This window comes from Myotis davidii, unplaced genomic scaffold (assembly GCF_000327345.1).
Source record: "Myotis davidii unplaced genomic scaffold, ASM32734v1 scaffold1149, whole genome shotgun sequence".
Lineage (NCBI taxonomy): Eukaryota > Metazoa > Chordata > Mammalia > Chiroptera > Vespertilionidae > Myotis > Myotis davidii.
The window spans coordinates 255,011-274,715 of NW_006300370.1; the positions used below are offsets into that span (position 1 = coordinate 255,011).

Below are 19,705 nucleotides of genomic sequence, written 5' to 3' on the forward strand. Positions count from 1 at the left end.
AACACTCCCTTTAGGGTGGGAATCCCCCCTGGGTGCCTGGCCAGTCTGAGTGAGGGGCTGAGGGCCGTTTTCAGGTTGGCCAAGCCTCTCCTGAGGGGCGACAGAAGCTCCCAGCCTCTCCTTTTTTCCTTTTTTTTCCTTCTGGGATTTATTTACCTTCTATAATTGAAACTTTGTAACTTGGAGTGGGGCTCAGAGCTGGCCAGGGCTTGGCTTCCTCCATTGCCAGGGGCAACCCAAGGCTCCAGCTCCGTGGCCATGGCCAGCTGAAAGCAGGTATCTGAGGTTTATTTACCTTCTATAATTGAACCTTTGTTGCTTTCAGTGTAGCTTAGAGCAAGCTGCGGCAGTCGGGGAACCTTGGCTTCCTCCATCACTGGAGCAAGCAAGCCTCCTGCTTGCTGCAGCTCTGTGGCTGCCGGCCGCCATCTTGATTGGTGGTTAATTTGCATATCTCGATGATTAGCCAATGGGAGGCGTAGCGAAGGTACGGTCAATTACCATGTTTGTCTATTATTAGGTAAGATGCTGTGTGTTGGCCATAGAAATACATCAGGCCAGTGTTTCTTAACCCTGGGTGAGTCTCAGTCACGTAGGCAGCTTCAGCGAATAAGGTGCCCAGGAAGCACTGTGGGCTGTGCCTGCTTCTCAGGAGTTCTTGTGCAGAGTCACCACTTGCTTCGGGAGCCGGGCGTTCTGCATTTCTAACAAGCAATGTCGACACTTCTGGTCCCCAGACCACACTTGGAATAGCAAGATCTAGACTCAGATTCAGTAGGTATGAGGCAGGAATTGGTCATCTTTAATTTTTAAAAGTGTCCTCAGATGATTCTCATACACAGTGGGGTCGAGACTCACAGCCCAGTGGTGGCTGATTCGTAGTAAGCTTCTGGGGGAATTTGCGGATGCTCTCCTTGGCTTGCACACCCAACTCCCTCCTGGCTTTCCTCTTTTTCTCTGGTCCCTCCTTTCTGGTATCCTCAGGTGGCTTCTCCTCCACCTACTTAGTGTTAAAGTTCTTCAGGTATAAGTCCTAGGTCATATTGCCTGTTTTCATAGGCTTGGTTTTGAGCCATAGCTCATCACCTTCCAACTCTAAATTTCTGGCTGGGCTGTTCCGTCTGAAGGTTGTGTCAGGGTAGTCTGGGTAGTCAACTCTCAGTGTTTTGTAGAAGATTAACAGACTTAAATGACCTCCCTGCCCCAACCTGCCCTGTTTGCAGTGGTCCTCAGGGCAGCACCATCCCTAGTTGCTCTAATCATCTTTAATTGCTCCTTCTCTTGCACCTCCTCCTCCAACGCTGTAGATGCTCCCTTCTTGATATCTACTGAATCTGCTACTTCTCTGTAACTCTGAGCTCTGTCTACTCTCATCTCCACTGGACCGCTGTCCTTTGGCCAGCCTCCTCTCTTCATATGCTCTTGTCTCCCCATCCTACCCTGTTGCCATAGTAATGTTTCAAACAGCTGATCCTCTCCCCCTCATGCACACAGAAAGTTTAAATCCTTCAAGCCTTCCCTTTCCCCTTAGAACAAAGTGACAGAAGAGAGGAGGTAAGCAGATCCATGGTAGGAAAGAGGCGGGTTTGGGTGGGAGTGAGTGGGAAGAGAGGAGCGAGCAGATCAGATGTCAGAGCCACTCTGGGTTTCTAGCTATTAATTAACTTACTTGGATCTCCCTGGGATTCGGGGTCCAGAGGCTGTGTGCTTGTTTCTTCATTTGGGACAAATCCTGGAAAAAGCAGTAAACTTTTGGTGACTTGGAAGGGCAGGAAGCATCTGGCCTTACCCCGGGGGGATGGGGACATAATGGATATTCGCACCCAGCTCAGGGGGCTTGGCTTATCGCTCACTGTGCTCTTCTCCTCACCACCCCCATCATAAGGGATAAGAAGAAATTAGTATTGACGGACTGTCCACTAAAGACACAGTTGGTGCTCACAGGGATTGGAAGTCGGACTTGAGTTCTGTCTCCTGCTGTTAACTGACTCATTTGAGCCTTAGTTTCCTTATCTGAAAGCATGAGGTGCTTTGCCACTGTAGTTCATCCCTCTGCAGAACTATGAAAACCTCCAGGTGAGGGCCCGTGCCTCGCTCGTCATAAACCCTCACGGTGCCCACCGCCTGCAGGTCCTCAGCTGACATTTGGTGATTGAGTCAGCGAACACAGATGGCTGAGACACAGGGGGACCATGCTACGGGGTGGGGATGGAGTCTAGAGGGGTGGAGAAGGTACAAGTAACTCAAACAAGTAAGAGGATCTAAAATGTGGCCCTGCTAAGTAAAGGTGCAAAACAGCTTTGTGCTTTGAGAGGCTGTATGACCTGAATTTCAATCGCAGGTTGTTTTTTTTAGAAGCCATTTACATGGGTGCCAAGATCACAAATACATCATTTAAGGATTTAAAGACCGTACATAAGCACTCTTTTTAGGCTTGGTAAGGCCAATGACCTCACAGGCAGAGGGAAACTTGCACCGGAAGTGGGTCTCCCTGTTTTGAGGATGCTCAGAACACCCCTCAGCCTCCCAGTCTGGCAATGGGGGAAGGGGCTGGGGGCTCTGCCCACTCCTGGCGGCAGTGAGCTTGCTCCTGGCTTGTTCGTTTTTCCAACTTGCAAAGCACATGATTTCATGTTCCCATTAAAGGTCAGCTTACTCATCTCACTGCCTCACGTCATTTAAAGAGTTCACTTTGGGCGTCTGCAGGCCTTTCTCAGCCAGGAGCCTCTCAGGGAAGCTGCCCAGGCTCTGCGTTGGAGGGAGAGAAGGAATGGGGGTCCCCAGGCTAAGTCCTCTCCTGCTCGCTGTCCGTCCTGCTCTTGCACCGAGAGCCAGAGGCCGGTTTATTGCTGCAGCTTCAAACATGCAAGGCGGGAACAGTGAGCACCGTTCCTTCAGGTGAAGGGAAAGCCTCAGTACCATTTGCAAAGCAGGAAGGGGAAACAGAAGGAAGTCAAGCGCGTCCAGATGGAGAGAGGGTCTAAGCCAGCGGTTCTCAACCTGTGGGTCGTGACCCCGGGGGGGCGGGTCGAACGACCCTTTCACAGGGGTCGCCTAAGACCATCGGAAAACACATATATAATTGCATATTGTTTTTGTGATTAATCACTATGCTTTAATTATGTTCAATTTGTAACAATGAAAATTCATCCTGCATATCAGATATTTACATTATGATTCATAACAATAGCAAAATTACAGTTACGAAGTAGCAACGAAAATAATTTTAAGGTTGGGGTCACCACAACACGAGGAACTGTATTAAAGGGTCGCGGCATTAGGAAGGTTGAGAACCACTGGTCCAAACCCATTTTGGGAGCAGGGACTGCACTCCCTTCTGGCTCTGTGTCTTCAGTTTGCTTTTCTGCTTTGCTATAATGCCCCCCCTTAGCCCAGGCTCTTGTGGGAGTTGCCAGGTGCCCTGTGTGTGGTCATCAGACCCTGACGTGGGAGGTGAAAGCGCTGAGCCTGCTCTCTGTGGGCCTGGCCTCTGGGCCCGGCTGGGTTATTGGACTCCCTGGTTCTGAATCCTATGTATCTCCGTCTGGTCTTGGTGAGGAGGTTGGGCTGCATAATTACCTGCATCTAAAAGGACCGATCCAGGTTTCCACATGTCCGTGTCCCCTGGTTTTCAAAGTAAGAAGAGACAAACTTGTTATGTAGGTGAACCAGCAGCCTCTCTCAAGTGACCCCCCAGGACGATCACCTTTCCAACGCTGTCAGGAAGTTCAGTGAAGGGCAGGGCAGGGGGCAGACTTTTGGATGAAGCAGCCTGAGATGTGTGGGATATTCCCATTGAAAGGCCTTGAAGCCCAAGACAAAAACGCCTTTGCTCTTTTCTTCCTCTCATTGTGCATGAAGGATCATGGAAAAGTAGGAATCCTGGGATTCAAGGGAACCTAAAAGGCCATCCAACCCAAACACCGCCCAGCATCCTTACCAGAGTGAGTGGATGGCTGGTGCTTGAATGCCTCCAGAGATGGGGAACTCATTAATTACACAACCAAAGTAGTGAATTCTTCTTGGACTATTGAGACTTTGAGGAAAATTTTCATTGTATCCATCTGAAATCTTTATCCACCATCCCTCCCTCCGCACCAATTAAACACACAGTGTGTACCCAACATTCTAGGTGCATTCGCCTCACCCGCCCATCTGTTTGTGTTCTCCTCCTTGGAACTTCACAGGAGAAATGTGGCCCCTTCGGGGAGCAGGCACTCATTTCCTGAGGCTCTGCTTCTCACCGTGCGCCTCACGCAGAATAAAGCAAGCGGCACCTGGCATTCCTTCTGCAGTAAAATATTTCATGCTCCCCCACCCCCTACACACACACTGGTGCTGGCTGATAAAGGAGAAAGGGTGGTTGGGAAGGGGAGATTCCTACCCCCAAGTCCCTGACCAGTTTGGGGGAATCATGGTTGAGAGGGGCTGGGAGGAACACTGGCATGTTAGGAAGCCTCAAAAAGACACCCAAACAGCTGTTTCTTTCCCTCCCTCCCTCCCTCCTTTCCTTCTTCCTTCCTTCCTTCCTTCCTTCTTTCCTTCCTTCCTTCCTTCCTTCCTTCCTTCCTTCCTTCCTTCCTTCCTTCCTCTCCTTCCTTCCTCCCCTATTCCCCCACCCAACTCCAACTCAGAAAGCCCAGAGCTAAGGGTGTAACAAACCGTTTTCTCAAAGCCATCACTGTTACTGCATGCTGGAAGTATTAACACACGCAAAAGAAGTGGTGTTTTTGTTCACACGTTTAAGATGGCAAGCTGTTTTGCAAGTCACTCTGTGCTCTTGCACATTCTGATTTAATGGTGAGAGCTGAGTTTAATTTAGCTCAGCCATTAACCAGGTGTGTGACCTTGAACAAGTCACATGCCCTCTGTGAACCTTAATTCCTTTGTGAATAACATTAGCAGATTGAGTGAGATGATTGCCAGGTTCAAAATATTTAGCATTTATATGTTTAAACATCCTGCTTCTTTAGCCTTATAACTCTATTGCCACCTACTGGTAAAAATATGCACTTTGCCCTTTCCCTAAAGAAAAAAAAAAGGTGCTGGTGACATCTGTTTTTGCCCAAGGCTTTCAGCACCTTGAAGGTTATGAAGAATTAGAATGCTGGGTGCTGTTACCTTAGCTGGGGAGAGATCGTTTCCATGCCTCTGCCTGTTGGTGCCACTTTCATTTATTTGGGACAAGTTTGAACCAGATCACTTTTATCTAAGAGCCGAGGGCTGGAAAATGTTTGGACAGCTGAGACTTGGTGCTTTTGGACTTGGTTGTAATGAGAAGGACGTAAATTTGTTAGAACATTTGTATTCCTGTGCTGGGGCATAGGGTGGTGTGGAAAAAGAAGCTGGAAGACCCATCCTGGGGCTACCAAACACTCGCCAGGCACTTGCGGGGCTCGCCCATCTTCTCTGACCTTAAGTCTCCTCGGCGAAGCTGAAGTCATAGAGACTTGTGCTCGGCCAGCGTGGCTCAGTGGTTGAGTGTCGACCTATAAACTAGGAGGTCACGGTTCAATTCCCAGTCAGAGAATGTGCCTGGGTTGCAGGCTGGATCCCCAGTGTGGGACGTGCAAGGGGGCAGCCGATCAATAATTTTCTCTCAACATTGATGTTTCTATTTATATCTTCTCCCTTTCTCTCTCTGAAGTCAATAAAAATATTTCTTTGAAAGGAAACAAATACAGGTTTTCTTTTCCCATCGACCTATGAACCAGGAGGTCATAGCTCCATTCCCGGCCAGGGGGCATGCACAGGTTTTGAGCTCGATCCCCAGTGTGAAGCGTGCAGGAGGCAGCCGATCAATGATTCTCTCTCCTCATTGGTGTTTCTCTCTCCCTCTCCCTCCCTCCCTCCCTCTCCCTCTCCCTTCCTCTCTCTCTGAAATCAATAAAAATATATTAAAAAGAAAAAAAAAGACTTGTCACCCTGCCTCACATGGAGGTAAATGTATCAGAAACATTCTGGAGTGTCAGGCACTGCTGGAAAAGGAGTTAATTTTGTGGCAGTTCTTGCTTGGTCATCTCATCGGGACGGTCAGTGTCTAAGGGAAGTACTGGTCCTGACTGATGTCCACAGTGAGAATGTAGAAACAGCATTTCCTGAGCGCGTACCTGGTGTCAGGCACTGACCACGCACCAGAGGAGGTTAAGTCACAAGAACCTGTGAGTTCGGTACGACGACGTTCCCATTTCACAAGCGAGGAAACTGCCGCCAGGGAGTGGCAGAGCGAACCTCAAGGCCAGCAGGCGGCTCTGGGGCCCGCACTTAGCCACCGTCTGTCGCCCGTGATGAGTCATTGCTTCAGTGGGTAGGCCCCTGAGTTGCTCGCTCCCTGGCACACCTCCTGCAGTGAGAGGGCCCGGACCATCCCGCACTAAGACCCCAGTGATGACCCGTGCAGTGGTCACAGCTGCTTCCGTGCCGCACATCTGGAAGTCACCAGCAGGGGACCCAGGCGGGAGCTGCAACACAGGGCCCTTCGGCTCCAAAGGTTTATGGGACAGAAGCAGAGGTGGCCCTGCCGCTCCCCGGTTTCTCCCCAGTGACTCCCCGGGGTGCAGTTTTAGGAGGAGGTGGTGCTCTGAGAGGCAGCTGGGGAACCTCCACGCCTCCCTCCATGCCTCCCCCCTCGCTGGGCCTGGCCTCCTGCAGCGGGGGCTGCACATTTCCCCTGACTACAGTAACCCAGGAAGCAGGCAGAGAGCAGCTGCAGCTGTTGGGTGGCTGCGGCCACGAGAAGGCTGAGGACCATCTGAGGCCTGGGCATGAGCTGTCACACCCGTGAAGCCGATAGGCCCCGTTTACAAACGGATCGCCCTCCAAACCTCGGTACGGGGTATTTGTTTGGGACCTGGCTGCCCTTTTCCCATGGAGATGACATTAAGTCCGTGGTTAGGTTTCCAGGCCAGCGAAGCTCATTGATCAAACAGAGCTCAGAGGGCTAAAGGAAGGTTCCAAGGAAAGTCACCTAGTCCTAATGTCAGTCATCAGGAGCACACCACCCCTGCCTCCTCCTCTGAAAAGGGCAGGAGCAACCAGGCTGGCACAGGTGGCTCCTGTCCGACTCCCAGGGCCTTGGTGGTGGTGGTGGGGGGGTTGGCATAGGAGCTGCTGTTATCTACAGTGTGTGGTGGGGGGTGCACTCCACCTGCAGGAGCCATGACAGGGCTTCACAGGCCAAGGGCTCGCTGGGAGGATCTGAGGTGCGCAGAGCAAAGCTGCAGCGATGATGGTGGAGGGGGAGCAGCAGCAGAAGTGGGTAGGATTTGAGGGTAGAAAGGGAGCTGGGAGCATCTGTTGGGTCAACGAGAGAGGATGTGATTATTGGGAGCAGGAGGAGGATGGAGAAGAAATGGAGGATAGAAAAAGGGAATGTGGTCAAATGCTGACAACAACCTGGGGTTGCTGGGCAGTAGAAAGTAGGACCTGGAGCCCGGCCAAGCATAGCTCAGTGGTTGAGCATCAGCCTATGAACCAGGAGGCTACGGTTCAATTCCTGGTCAGGGCCCATGGCCTGGTTGCAGGCTCAATCTCTGGTGTGCCGGAGGCAGCCAGTCGACGATTCTCTCTCATCATCGATGTTTCTTTCTCTCTCCCTTTCCCTTTCTTTCACAAATCAACAAAAATATGTTTTTTAAAAAAAATAAAAAGAAAAAGAAAGTAGGGCCTGGAGATAGGTCTTGTTGCCAACCATGCCCCTGGCCGTGCCCCTGGCCGTGCCCCTGGCCGAGCCCCTGGCCATGCCCCTGGCCGAGCCCCTGGCCGTGCCTGATTCCAGTGGCAAGAGCCTAGGCTGCCCAGGCCCGGGGGCCTCTCAGGCAGACCAGCCCCAGGAGAGCCCTGGGTGTCTGGACCGGCAGTTTTCTCTTTGACAGAACAGACAAAGCCAAGAGACGTTTTCTAGAGGTTAACACGAGGCCCGCAGTGTGTGTGGAGGGCGTGTCAGCAAGGGAAGCCGGGCGGGGCTGCTGAGTGGCGGGCAGCCTGGCCAGGCTGACACCGCCCGCCCGCAGGTTTCCGGAGAGCAGCTCCCGGAGCATCTGCCTTCGGTACCGGAGGGGATTGCACTGGGCCGGCCGATCCACACGCAGCCAGCAGTCTGCTTTCTTTCCCTCATGCTGCTCCCTGATGAAAATGCCCTGGTTCAGGTTTTCCTTGGAAGCCAACTGAGCTCTCTGTGGTTGGCCCTCCTTTTGGGGGTTGCAGAGGAGGCAAAGATCCTGGCCAAGAGGACAGGAGGAAGGAGTGCCCCATGCTTGGCTGCCTGAACGCTCCCCTGGGCCTATTAAGGCCTAAAATGGCCTTGCAGTCCTCGCCCCGCCCAGCGATCTGATTCTTAAGCCCTTTGTCCAGGACAGCAGCAGGCACGTTAGCAAGGCTGTAATTGTGAAGCTCGTAGAAGCTGCTAGCCCTGTCCGGGGACCTCATGGAGCCCCTGTGCCAATGGGCATCAAAGCAAAAGAGAACCTTCCGTCTCTCTAGGAGTCTTCCACCATGTGGAGGGCAAGCAGGGACCCCTGAGCAAAAGACAGACCTACTCTGTTTTCCTTGGAGGTCTGGGCCCATCCGAGCGCCCTGCGGCTGCAAAGGGAATAGTACTTGTATCAAATCTCTGAGCTCAGGGCCCAGAGGTAGTGGAAAGCCTCTAAGGCAGTGGTTCTCAACCTGTGGGGCGCGACCCCTTTGGGGGTCGAACGACCCTTTCACAGGGGTCGCCTAAGACCATCGGAAAACACATATGTAATTACATATTGTTTTTGTGATTAATCACTATGCTTTAATTATGTTCAATTTGTAACAATGAAATTGGGGGTCACCACAACATGAGGAACTGTATTAAAGGGTCGCGGCATGAGGAAGGTTGAGAACCACTGCTCTAAGGTCACTCAGTTCCCCCTTCTAATCGCCACAGGCTTCAACATCAAGAGAACTGCTCCATCCTCTGCATTTCCAGTGCTTGGGTCAGACCTTGAAGGGTGCACAGAAGGGAGCAGAGGGAGCCAGGGAGAGTCACAGTGCATAGGAGAAATCTTGGAGCGGAGGGAACATATTTCTGTTCCTCACATCTGGAAGTGCCAGGGCCACCTTAGCTCTGCCTTTCCTGGGGAAAGATAAAAATTTCTCCTCCTTTTACCCTAGTTCCTCAGGCATGAACCCTAGGGAGGATCCCTTTTCAGGTTTATAAGAGCCAGTTACTGAATCCTTAGGAATTTCTTATTAAACCCCCCACAAAACTGCCTCCAGGGAATGGCGATGAGCGAAAACTTTGCTTATGTAAGGCTTCCTTACTTTTCTTACCAGTTTCTTTACAAGTGGGGCCCTTGGGCTGTATCTTTTGTTGGCATAACCGGTGGAATGCTTTCTGTCCAAATCTAAATCAAATGGCAAGGATTTGGAAAGACAAAACCCTGTGTAAACAAACTTAACTTTCATCAGCTAGAAAGGTGAGTTCGGGTTCTTACCTGGATTGGCACGGGGGCTGTTTTGGCTGCTTGTGTAGGAGGTGGTGGACCAGAGATCTGTAATAACATTTGACTGGTCAGAGCATGAATGTTAATCTAATCGCAATCCTTCTTTCCATGATCTAACCTAAGAAGACGTTACCAAGGCCAGAACCAAGGGAAAGCTTTGTCCTTGGGCGGTCTGACCCTGCCCCACAGGAAGCATTGAAACGGGAAAAAAGAAAGAAAGGAAAAGGGTTGAACTTAAAACACTATGCAGTAATAATAACCCTTGTATTTCACTTCTTTCACGAAAGCACCATATTTTTATACTTCATTATGTCAGTAATTCTTCTCAATTGTGCCACTTCCAAGGCGGTTAAAGTAATCCTTCAACAGACATGTCACTTAACATTGAGCAATTTGCTTAAACTGTGTTACCGTGGCATTGATGCAAATAGCGTTAGCGCTTGGTGATTTTTAAAGGTACACAATGGGTTATCCTTAATTACTCTGAGAGAGGATCAAATAGGCTTCAGCATTCATCATTTATTGGGCAGTTTCTCTGAAGCAAGGTTTTAAAAGGGAGGACAGAGATGGGGGTGGAGGTTCTGTAAAGAGCAATGCAAAATCCCTTTGGGGGAGAAGGGGCCACGTAAAATCCAGCAGAGGGAAAGAACCAAATTTCATGGAGGGGAAGAGGTAAGAGGCCGTGGAAAACCATCAGCTTCTCTTGCAATCAGATCTATCTGCCATCAGTTTTCCATTCCCTTTGTCTTTGTTCCAATCATTTGGACACGAGACAGACTAGCTTTCCTTTCTAATTATAAAGACAACACATGCTTACTGTAAAAAGTATACTAAGGACAGTAAGAAATCACCTGCAATGTAATCCCTGTATTCGAGTGTCCAGTCCATCCTGGTATGCAATTTTGGTTTATAGAATTATATCCCCTTTTCTATGCAGCATTCGCACGCACAGCGCGCAGTTACGAGCGTGAGATGGGTGCCCGTGCTGTTCTGTAGCTGCTTCTTTAACCTCACAATCTGTCCCAGGCTGAGCTTCTGTCAGTAAGTGCACCTCGTCATCAAAATTTAATGGCTGTAGAGTAACTTCTTCACTGGTCTGGTGATGGACAGTTAAATCGTTTCCATTTAGTTTTCCTTGAGAAATGACATCCGTGTCCGGGCTTCTTTACACCCTTGGCTGGTAATTACCTGAGGATATATTTCTGGAAGTGCAAATTCTGGGTCATGTCTCCACACGCTTGCCATAACGGTGTGTTATCAATTTCCAGTGTGAATTGGTGAAAATGACGTCTTACTGCTTAATTTGCATCTGTTTTATTCTCGGTGAGGTCGAACATCTTTTGTTCTATTTATTGGCCACGTAATAGTTCTTGCACTTTAGCTTTGCCTGGTCATGACCTTCACCCATTTTTCTTTTGGAATGTTTGTTTTCCTATTTGTAAGACTGGATTTTAGGAAAAACTTTCTCCCGACACCTTAAGGAAATGAAACCTTCAGAGATGAGGGAAATGTTGGTAGACAGGGAAGTTGCATGAGGAAGGGAAGGGCAGTTACAGATGCTGGTCGCCTTCCTGTCCCAGGTTTCACCACTTCCTTCTCCTTTCTAACACCTGTCAAGAGGGTGGAGTGGCGTAGAAAGCGGATCAGAGCCATCACTGTGCCTTGCCACTAGGTGGCGCTCTGCTTCCCTCATTGGTCTACCCTTCCTTGTGGAGGCATTGAATCTGCTAGATTAGCTGAAGCAACCATGGAGCTTCTTAAAATGAACCTGACCAGGAAAGCCATGCTGGGCAAAGACACTCGACATTGCAGACCTGGTGGATTCAGCTGACTCTGCAGGTGGGCCCGGAGGGATTGTTCCATCTTTTCCAGAACTTTTCCCTCAGCGTATCTATGGATATGGTTGTCTAGGCTGCCCCCTCTGGTCCTAGGATGCAGCTCTGTGGCCTCTTGACTCCTGTGGGTGCCAATATAGTCCTTGGCTTCTACCTGAAGAACGGCCTCACTCCTGCCTGGGAGAGGAGGTCTCTGTCACTCTGGCTCTTGGGACCTCTTATCCCCAACCTTGAGTTGCTCCTCAATATCTTGTTAGCTTTGCACATTCGTGGATCAGTAAAGGGGCCATGATGAGACCTTGGTGTCCAGTCCCATCTTCACTGGAGTCCTTCCCCCTACATCAGCTCCTCTTCCCCTGTCTTTTCCTGCCACAAACTTTCTACTAAAATCCCTCCAAGTTCCTATGTCCCATCTGAGAGGCAGCTCTGTACCTCAGTGTAAAGCAAAGATGAGTCATGGACCCCAAAGGCAGATTGTTCCTGTCCCACCTGCACATTTCTCATGTGTCCTAAGCTAAAGCGACCTGCTACAGGGACCCTGGTGGGATGTGTTCACCAATGTAGCCCAAGATCCTAGAACAGTGCCCGACACATAGTAGACATTCAATAAATATTTGTCGAATAAATAAATGAATTGGATTTTACTGGAACACCCTCATTCACAACCACTTCTTAAATCTTTTGACTAAAGTCAAAATAAGAAAAAACAAAAACAGAAAGCCAACCTTGATAAATACAGTAACAGGAACCCCGTTGTCTATCAGCCGCAGGGTTACTCTCTTACAGGAGGCAGATTATGTTCAGCTCATTTGAAGAAACAGAGGAGTTATTTGTAAACTAAAGATTGTATAGTTGGGATAAAATATCACAGAAAACATCTATAGCCATATATTAAGATAGGCATCTATAAAAGTAGATTGGTGGTTACCTAGGGCTGGAGGAAGGAGAGATTAGGGTGATACAGTGAATGACTCAGTTGGGGTACAGGGTTTCTTGTTGGGGAGATAAAGCATTCTAAAAGTAATTGTTGGTGATGATTGCACAACCTTGTGAATATACTAAAAACCATTGAATTGTACATTTTCAATGGGTGAATTGTATAGTAGGCAAAAAGTATCTCAATCAAGTTGTTATTAAAAAGACATAGCCCTTCACACATCAGTTTTCACTTCTCTTCAGTCCTACAGAAAGTCCTTTAAGTAGGTAATATAAGCTTTTAAAAGTCCTCTCTCCCATCCCCCTCCATGGCCTGGCTCCATTCTTAGCAATTACTGGGCATACTGCATGGACGCTCGCTCTGAGAGTGTCTGTCCAGAACCCTTGGGTTCGCGCAGGTGGACACTCTATCCACTGTGGGCTCCATTACTTGCTGTTAATCACAGTGGGAGTTGTCTGTGTCTAATCTTGCCACCCATCCATGTCAAGATGGGTCAGGCCTGCTTCTGTGATCTTCATTAGCACCTGGGTGTGGTTTATGGCAGGGATGCCTCCTGTGAGGGGAGCCACAGGATGCCCGGGCTGCCAGGGCTCAAACCCAGCTGTGCCACTGCCCCGCTGTGTGATCTGGGACCAGTTTCCTCGTCTCCTTACGCCTTGGTTTCCTCATTGTCAACACACTGGATCAGTCAAATGGAAGGTGACATCTGCGTGATGGGGTTGTTGTGAGGATTTAATAGGCTGACGTTTGTAAGATGCTTAGGAGAGTATGTAGCACATTTAAAGTGCGTATTTGTACTTGTTAAATAAACAGATGGAATGAGAGCTGGTTGGCTCTGATACGGAGGGGAAGGGCCGTGCTGTGTGGCCGGAATGTTCGGAAGCTGGAGGTGAGGCTGAAAAGGACAAGTTCTGAGCACCTCCTCCTCGAAGGACAAAGTGGCCCCAGGAGGGAAATATTAGGACAAATTGCTGAGACAGCGGTGACACTCCAGTGGAATTTTCCACCCCCTTCCCAGAAGGCCTGTGGAAATGAGGAGGCGCTGGTGAGCCAGGATGGCTTACATGCACACGTAACTGTGCAGAGGGAAATATTGATGTGAGAGAAACGCATTGATTGGTTGCATGAGCCCTGACCAGGGCCCGGTCCGGGGAAGAGCCTGCAGCTGAGGTACATAGAAACTGGAGATTGGGTCACCAGTGCACTCTTCAGGTTGTGTTTGAGGTAATACCGAGATTGAGCCCATAAACTAGACTTTGGTAAAACCTTAAGCTTTACTTAAGAAATGGATACAAGTAGGAAGACAAAAAGCAGTCAAAAAAGGAATAAAGATTTTAGCTATCTGGCTTTTCCTAAAGGGATTTTTTTGGTTTTATTTGTTTCTAATATTTGAAAGCTCCCAGGAGTTTATAATCTGTCACGTAAAACAAAACAGAACTCAACAGTGTTTACAGAGAAACCTCCCATCCCTTCAGCTGAGCTTTTGGAGAAATGGGGATTCTGTAATGGGAAAGTTTCATGTGATATTCTACCTTCAAAAGTATGATAACAAAGATCCTATTTTTAAATCTATTTAAAACGCTTCCTATACAGTTTGCTTATTAGCTCTTAGCTTGATCCTAAACTATTATTATTGGGCTCATGTTTACCCCTTAAATCTGGGAGAACACATACCCCTGGCCCAGGTCTCAGGCATTCCTCCCTCACCCAGCTCCAGAGGTGGGAGATAAGCACTCCACATAGGCTTTCAGACAGAGGGCTAATCTTAAAGCCAGTCTCCCGCTTTCTTGCACATGGAAACACACAGTGTACCTACTGACCCAGCTCCCGGCTCCTGTGGCCCACCGGCTGTGGTCTGGGGCTGCTGACGGCGGAGCCTGCAGGGGGGGATGGCTTGGGCAAGGTGGTGTGGGTGCCTTCTGCAGAGGTGGTCCCCGGTACCTGCATCAGGGTCACTGGCTGTGCGGTTGTCCCTGGAACTGATGGCTTCTGATAGGCTTTTGTGGTCTCATCTGTAAAAAAAAATGAAATTACACTGGGGCCTATCAAATAGCCAGTAGACTCTGCAGGACAGATGTAGAATGAAAGTTTGTTGGACACTAGCTTATGAGCAAAGACCTGTGCTAGCGGCTGCGGAGGGCGAAACTTACCTGCCCCACAGGGATGGAGCAATAAGCCAATACACAGACCAAAGATTGAAGAACAATAAAGTAATTAAAGACAGTTCAAACCTCAGAGATGTGGATAAGGCAGAACATGGGTAATTGCCAAGTTAATTTTCCAGACACTAGAGGCCATGGTCTTAACCATACTTTTTTGATATTTCAATTAGCATTGGTCCAGGGATAAAAGGCACTCTAGTGTTCAGTTACTTTTAGAGAATGCATTCTAGATTTCTACTTCATGACTAGTCAACTAACTCCTCTGGGCCTCAGTTTCCTCATCTGTCCAATGAAGTAAGAGAACTAGTTAGATTGTAAGGATCATGTTGATTCTGCGAACCTGTGCTCTTCATCCATGTGTGACACTTTAGATTGCTTTCACAATTTTTAATGAGTTTGTTACTACTCTGGGGGCTCTGGAAGTATTTCTGATGGTTTAGGGCAAGGGGACATGTGGCAACCCCCTGGGCATTGTCTTCAGAAGCATGGGTTTGTGCTGGAAGGAAACACAAAAGGGTCCCACAAAGTGAAGAGCACCCCAGTCCTGGGAGGACAACAGCCCCCTCGAAAATGCCTGGTGGATCCAGGCATGGGGGTTATGCCAGCCTCTCCATCTGACCGTCTGTATCTCTGACAGTTCTGGAGGCCAGGAATTGGAAATAGGTGTCACCCGTCTGAACTCAAGGTGTCAGCAGGACTGAGCTTTCTTGGGAGGTTCTTGAGTAGAGGTTGTTTCCTGCCTCTTCCATTTTCTGGTGGCTGCTGTCATTCCTGGGCTTGTGGCCACACTACTCCAATCTTAAAGGCCAGTGTCCTCAATTTTCTCTGCTCCATCTTCAATTGACCTCCTCTGTGTGTGTGTGTGTCAGATCTCCCTCTGGTTCACTATTATAAGGATACATGTGATTGCATTTAGGGCCCACCCAGATAATTCAGAATAACCTCCCCATCGCAAGATCCTTAACTTTATCCCCTCTGCAATGCCCATTTTTGCCATGTAACATTCACAGGTTCCAGGGATGAGGACATGGATATCTTTGGGATGGGGTGGGGTGGCGGGGTACATTTCAGCCTACCACAGCATCCTAGCTCTAGCCTTAACTTGGCTCATGGTTGGTGTGTCTCAGGTACACTGATCAGCAGGCATAGGGGGTAATATCTGAGATGAAAAGGTGGGACCCTCTTTGTGGGAACCACCCACCTTCCTCTCTGACATTGTGCAGCATGCTGGGAAACTGCCTACCAGGGCCCCAGGCCAGCTGTGCTGAGGGATGTGTGGCGAGTTATTCAAATCCACTGCTCAGCACTGGCACCTGCTCATTCCCCACCCTGACACTCTCACCTCCTGCGCCAACCACAGCACTGACTTGGGGGAGCAGTCAGCACACAGCACCCTCCCTGCTATGGGCTGGATCCGGTCATCTGGTCTGCGCCTACGGGCATCGGCCTGTCAAGGCAGGAAGCAGATCCCACCTTTAAGTCTACCTAGACTGTGCCAGACAAATTGCTAAAGAGCTGGCAGCGGCTTTGGGGTTCGGCCAGTCTTCACGCCATCCATGGGCAAAACTCAACCTGTGATTTATGGCGTTTCCATGACTTTGAAGGACTTGAGCTCTCGTTACAAGTCTTCGGGAAGTTTCTAATCTCTCTAAAGGTCTCTTCTGTCTTACCCTCTGGTAAGTGCTACCAGCTTTCATGCCTCTTTAGGGAGGTGCAGCCCAGGTCCAGCCTACTTCATAGAGGAAAAAGCCATAATAGAATCATTGTCTATTTTTTGAAATGGGATATAATTATTACTTTAGTAAAAGGCGAAAGATTTATATGATCTGAAGAGAAACCAGAGTATTACTTTAGAGAGAAAGATATAAATAAATGGACAGTACACTTTACTTGCAAATTGTGAATCAAACACCTGTTTATACTGAGCTCAGAGGAGCTCGAGGCTGTAGCCAAATAACGGCTGTTTGCCTCTGCCTGGGGAACAGCATTTAAATCTAAGCGACGCCTGTCCAGCAGGAGCTGTGCAGCCAAGTCAGGGTGCTTCCTGTTTTCCGAGTGAGAGAATTTCCCAGGGAAGAAGGCTGTGATGCTTTGAGAGGTCATGCTAACCTGATTTACCTGTTAACTCACATTCCTGGGGAGATGAAGTATGTTATAGGGGCCTGCTGAGACCTGAACAGCTGCTGGCCTCACATCTCCCACTCTCCTGCTTTCCCCATATTGCTACAGGAATTTCATCACGTAAGGAAGAGTAGCAACAAAGGGGCCACCCTTTTACGATTCTCTCTGGATATTTTATTTGAGTGGGTGAAATTAACTCCATGGTGAGACTGGTACATTGGAGGTGTTCCATCTATGGTTATTGAATAAATGAATAAAGAATGAATGAATGAACTTAATTTTCCCCACTATGACAACTCTACAAGATCTTGTAATAGGATAGCACTACCCGGTGATCATGTCATTGGAGATAGAGAAGGTTTGGTAGAGGGGACAAGTGACATCAGCAATACTTGACTTGATGTTCTAACGATGGCTTTTCCTCATTTTAAATGTATGTGCAAGAAAGCCGGTCTGGCTTCGCCACCCTCCTCTTGGATGTCAGTCACTCAGGCGTGTGGAATGAGTACTTGCCGGAAGTAGGTGGTGGTGAGCTGGGCCATGGCACTTGGGGTAGACAGAGAAGTTTTGGAATGATCTCTGATGTGGAGTATGTAGAAACCCAACGGGTTTTATAACCTAAGCTGCCACTTGGCTGTAAAGTCTCTCCCCCTCATCTCTCTCCCCACTCTTTACCTTCTCTGAGGGGTGCAGTCAGTGTTTGCGTGTGGCATGGGGTAGTTAGAGGGGTGCCCTTGGGCAAGGCAGGAAACATCCCCTCATCTGGAAGTGGGGGCCACTGGCCCTCTGCCGCAGGGTCTCTGAGGTACAGGCGTCTGGCAGGGAAAACGCTTGCTCATCGGTAGCTACCGTCGCAGGAGGTTGTCCGGGTTCCCTCGTGGTCTGGATTCTGGCTGAGGCCCAGAGCGGAGCCAGAGGTCCCAGTGCCCATTCTAAATGAGGGCAGTGCCACTGAACTTCCCACGGGGGTAGTGGGGGGCATTCGATTAGAATCTGCGCGATCACCAGCCCCACATCACCGGGGCCAGTCAGCAGAAGGACTGAAGCGTTGGTGTTAGTGGCCACTATTTGGGGACAGCTGTGTTCAGGACCTTTCCTCCTTCCTTCTGGCCCTGCCCTTCCCAAGCCACAGGAGGGAACTTCCAGGAACTGGCTCACCACGACTGCAGGGGCCTGAGGGAGGGAGATGGGCCTCTCTCTCCTCCGATCTTGCTGAGCCGCGCCACCCACGGGCCCACCTGGTGCACTGCAGAAGCAGGCTTGCAGAAAAAGTTTTGAGGCGTATTCTTGGAGTCTAGAAGTACTCTCCCTCTTAGTGTAAAATAGGGGGTACTTGACATGTGGTCCCTAAAGTTGGGGGGCTTACTTGAACATTAGGATTGTTTCTGAAGGGGTGAGTGCAGGGCTCAGAAGGCCAAAGGTGAAGTGAGACCCTAAAGTTGGGGGGCTTACTTGAACATAAGGATTGTTTCTGAAGGGGTGGGTGCAGGGCTCAGAAGGCCAAAGGTGAAGTGAGACGGGAAGGGAAAGGTGACCTCACCCCATCCTTGCTCTCCTCAAACCCTGAGAGGAGGAAGACAACCCCAGTCCTTCCCGTGGCTCTGTGCCAAGCGGCTGTTGAGCCAGGGAGCGGACCTGACTCAGGTGAAGAGTGGGCCCCGCCGCTGGCCCAGCAGGAGGGGGCCAGGATGCAGCTGAGCACCGTCCTCTGGCCCCAGACGTATCCACGTCATCACCTCCCAGAAATCACGGAGAACTGCTGGTCTCGATGAGACAATAGAGCGGCCAGGGACGATCTCCCTCCATCAGCTGGTCAGGCTGTATGGACCTCTGTCACCTATTCCTCCTCTCTGTGCCCACACAAAAGAGGGCAGGAGCGAGATCACAAATGGTCCCTGAGCCACCACAGTCTGCTGCCAGCGTGGGGGTAGGGGTGGGGAACGGGTGTATCCTTGCACTTCAACCACAACAAGGCTAGATAGCCAGAAACATTAAGATGCCATTAAAGATATAGTTGAAGGAACTGGGGGGGTGGGGGGTGGGGTGAAAAACAGTTGCTATTTGTATCCCAAGGCCTCTCAAATCAAGGCTCTTTAAATACACTGTTATTAGCATAAACATACAGATTAATGGTATAGAGAGAGGTTTCTGGAGCCACACTGTCTGGGTTTGATTCTTGGCTCTAGCTGTGTGAAAAAGGGCAAGTTGCTGAACTTCTCTGTGCTGTATTTTCCTTCAGCTGTAAATTAGGGCTAAGAATAGTATCTACCCATGGTGTTGTTGGGGTGATGGAATGCAGTAATCAGCTCTGGGAACAGTGCCTGGCACACAGCAAATACTAGCTTCTCACACTATTGTTGCACCATGTTCTCCCTAAGTCCATGAACAAAATGGGCCAGCCCAGCAAGTTTCTGGGAACAATGCAAAATCCCATTATAACGCAACGCACCGCTTCTCTTTGTGCGGGAGATGAAAGACCCCACAGACACTGCTGCAGAGCACACTTCCCGCTCTAACACAGAAGCCTAGAGAAAGGTATTTTCTTGGCCTGAGGTTTACATGATGCTAGGTCCCAGCTCAGAGGCAGCGTGTCTGTGGCCTGGGTGATTCAGATTCGCTGTTTGCTGTTATCTCCTCAGCCACATCCTCCCTTCCCTTCGTTTCATACCTAAGTGAAGACAGCTTTTCCCTTTCAGCTGCCTGGGAATATTTCCAGACAGAATGCCATGTCATCTTCTAAAGGAACAATACAATAAAATTGAAGGCAGCAGCATTGAAATCTGAATGAATGACATAAACAGAGATAATCTGGGAATTGGGAAAAAACAACAACAAAAAGCCTCATTCCTCTGCCCCAGCCCTCCAATCCCATTGATTTCTGGACCCATCTTGCTGGCATCTGTTAAAATATTACTGAAGTCAGTGGACCTTGCCCGGTGAAGATGTTAATTGCTGCACTATCTCCTCAGACACAACATTGCATGTTTACGAACTCAGATTTAGATGAAATCACTCATGAATACTTGCCTGCTTTGGCAGCTGGGCTTTTCGCTGATGAATATGTAAGAGCCGACGGGTAGGTTACGCCCTTTTGGGGTTTACCTTCTGCAAAAGAGAGAAGAAAGATTTATTTCTAGAACTAGAGGCTTTAGATGGCTCTGTTTTGATAAGCTGCTTCCC

The 19,705-nt window shown here is 49.3% G+C and overlaps 1 protein-coding gene across 1 annotated transcript in view; it reads right to left on the reverse strand.

Annotated features, from left to right (window-relative positions):
- The window catches only part of VIT (vitrin), an 89,160-nt gene that overhangs the window by 22,485 nt on the left and 46,970 nt on the right, over window positions 1-19,705 (reverse strand). Inside the window, exons 6-10 of the mRNA XM_006776927.2 lie at window positions 19,553-19,630; window positions 14,063-14,254; window positions 9,462-9,518; window positions 3,580-3,624; window positions 1,670-1,732 (exon numbers count right to left, since the gene is read on the reverse strand). Of these exons, the coding sequence (XP_006776990.1) occupies window positions 1,670-1,732; window positions 3,580-3,624; window positions 9,462-9,518; window positions 14,063-14,254; window positions 19,553-19,630 (435 nt within the window). The remainder of the gene's footprint in view (window positions 1-1,669; window positions 1,733-3,579; window positions 3,625-9,461; window positions 9,519-14,062; window positions 14,255-19,552; window positions 19,631-19,705) is intronic.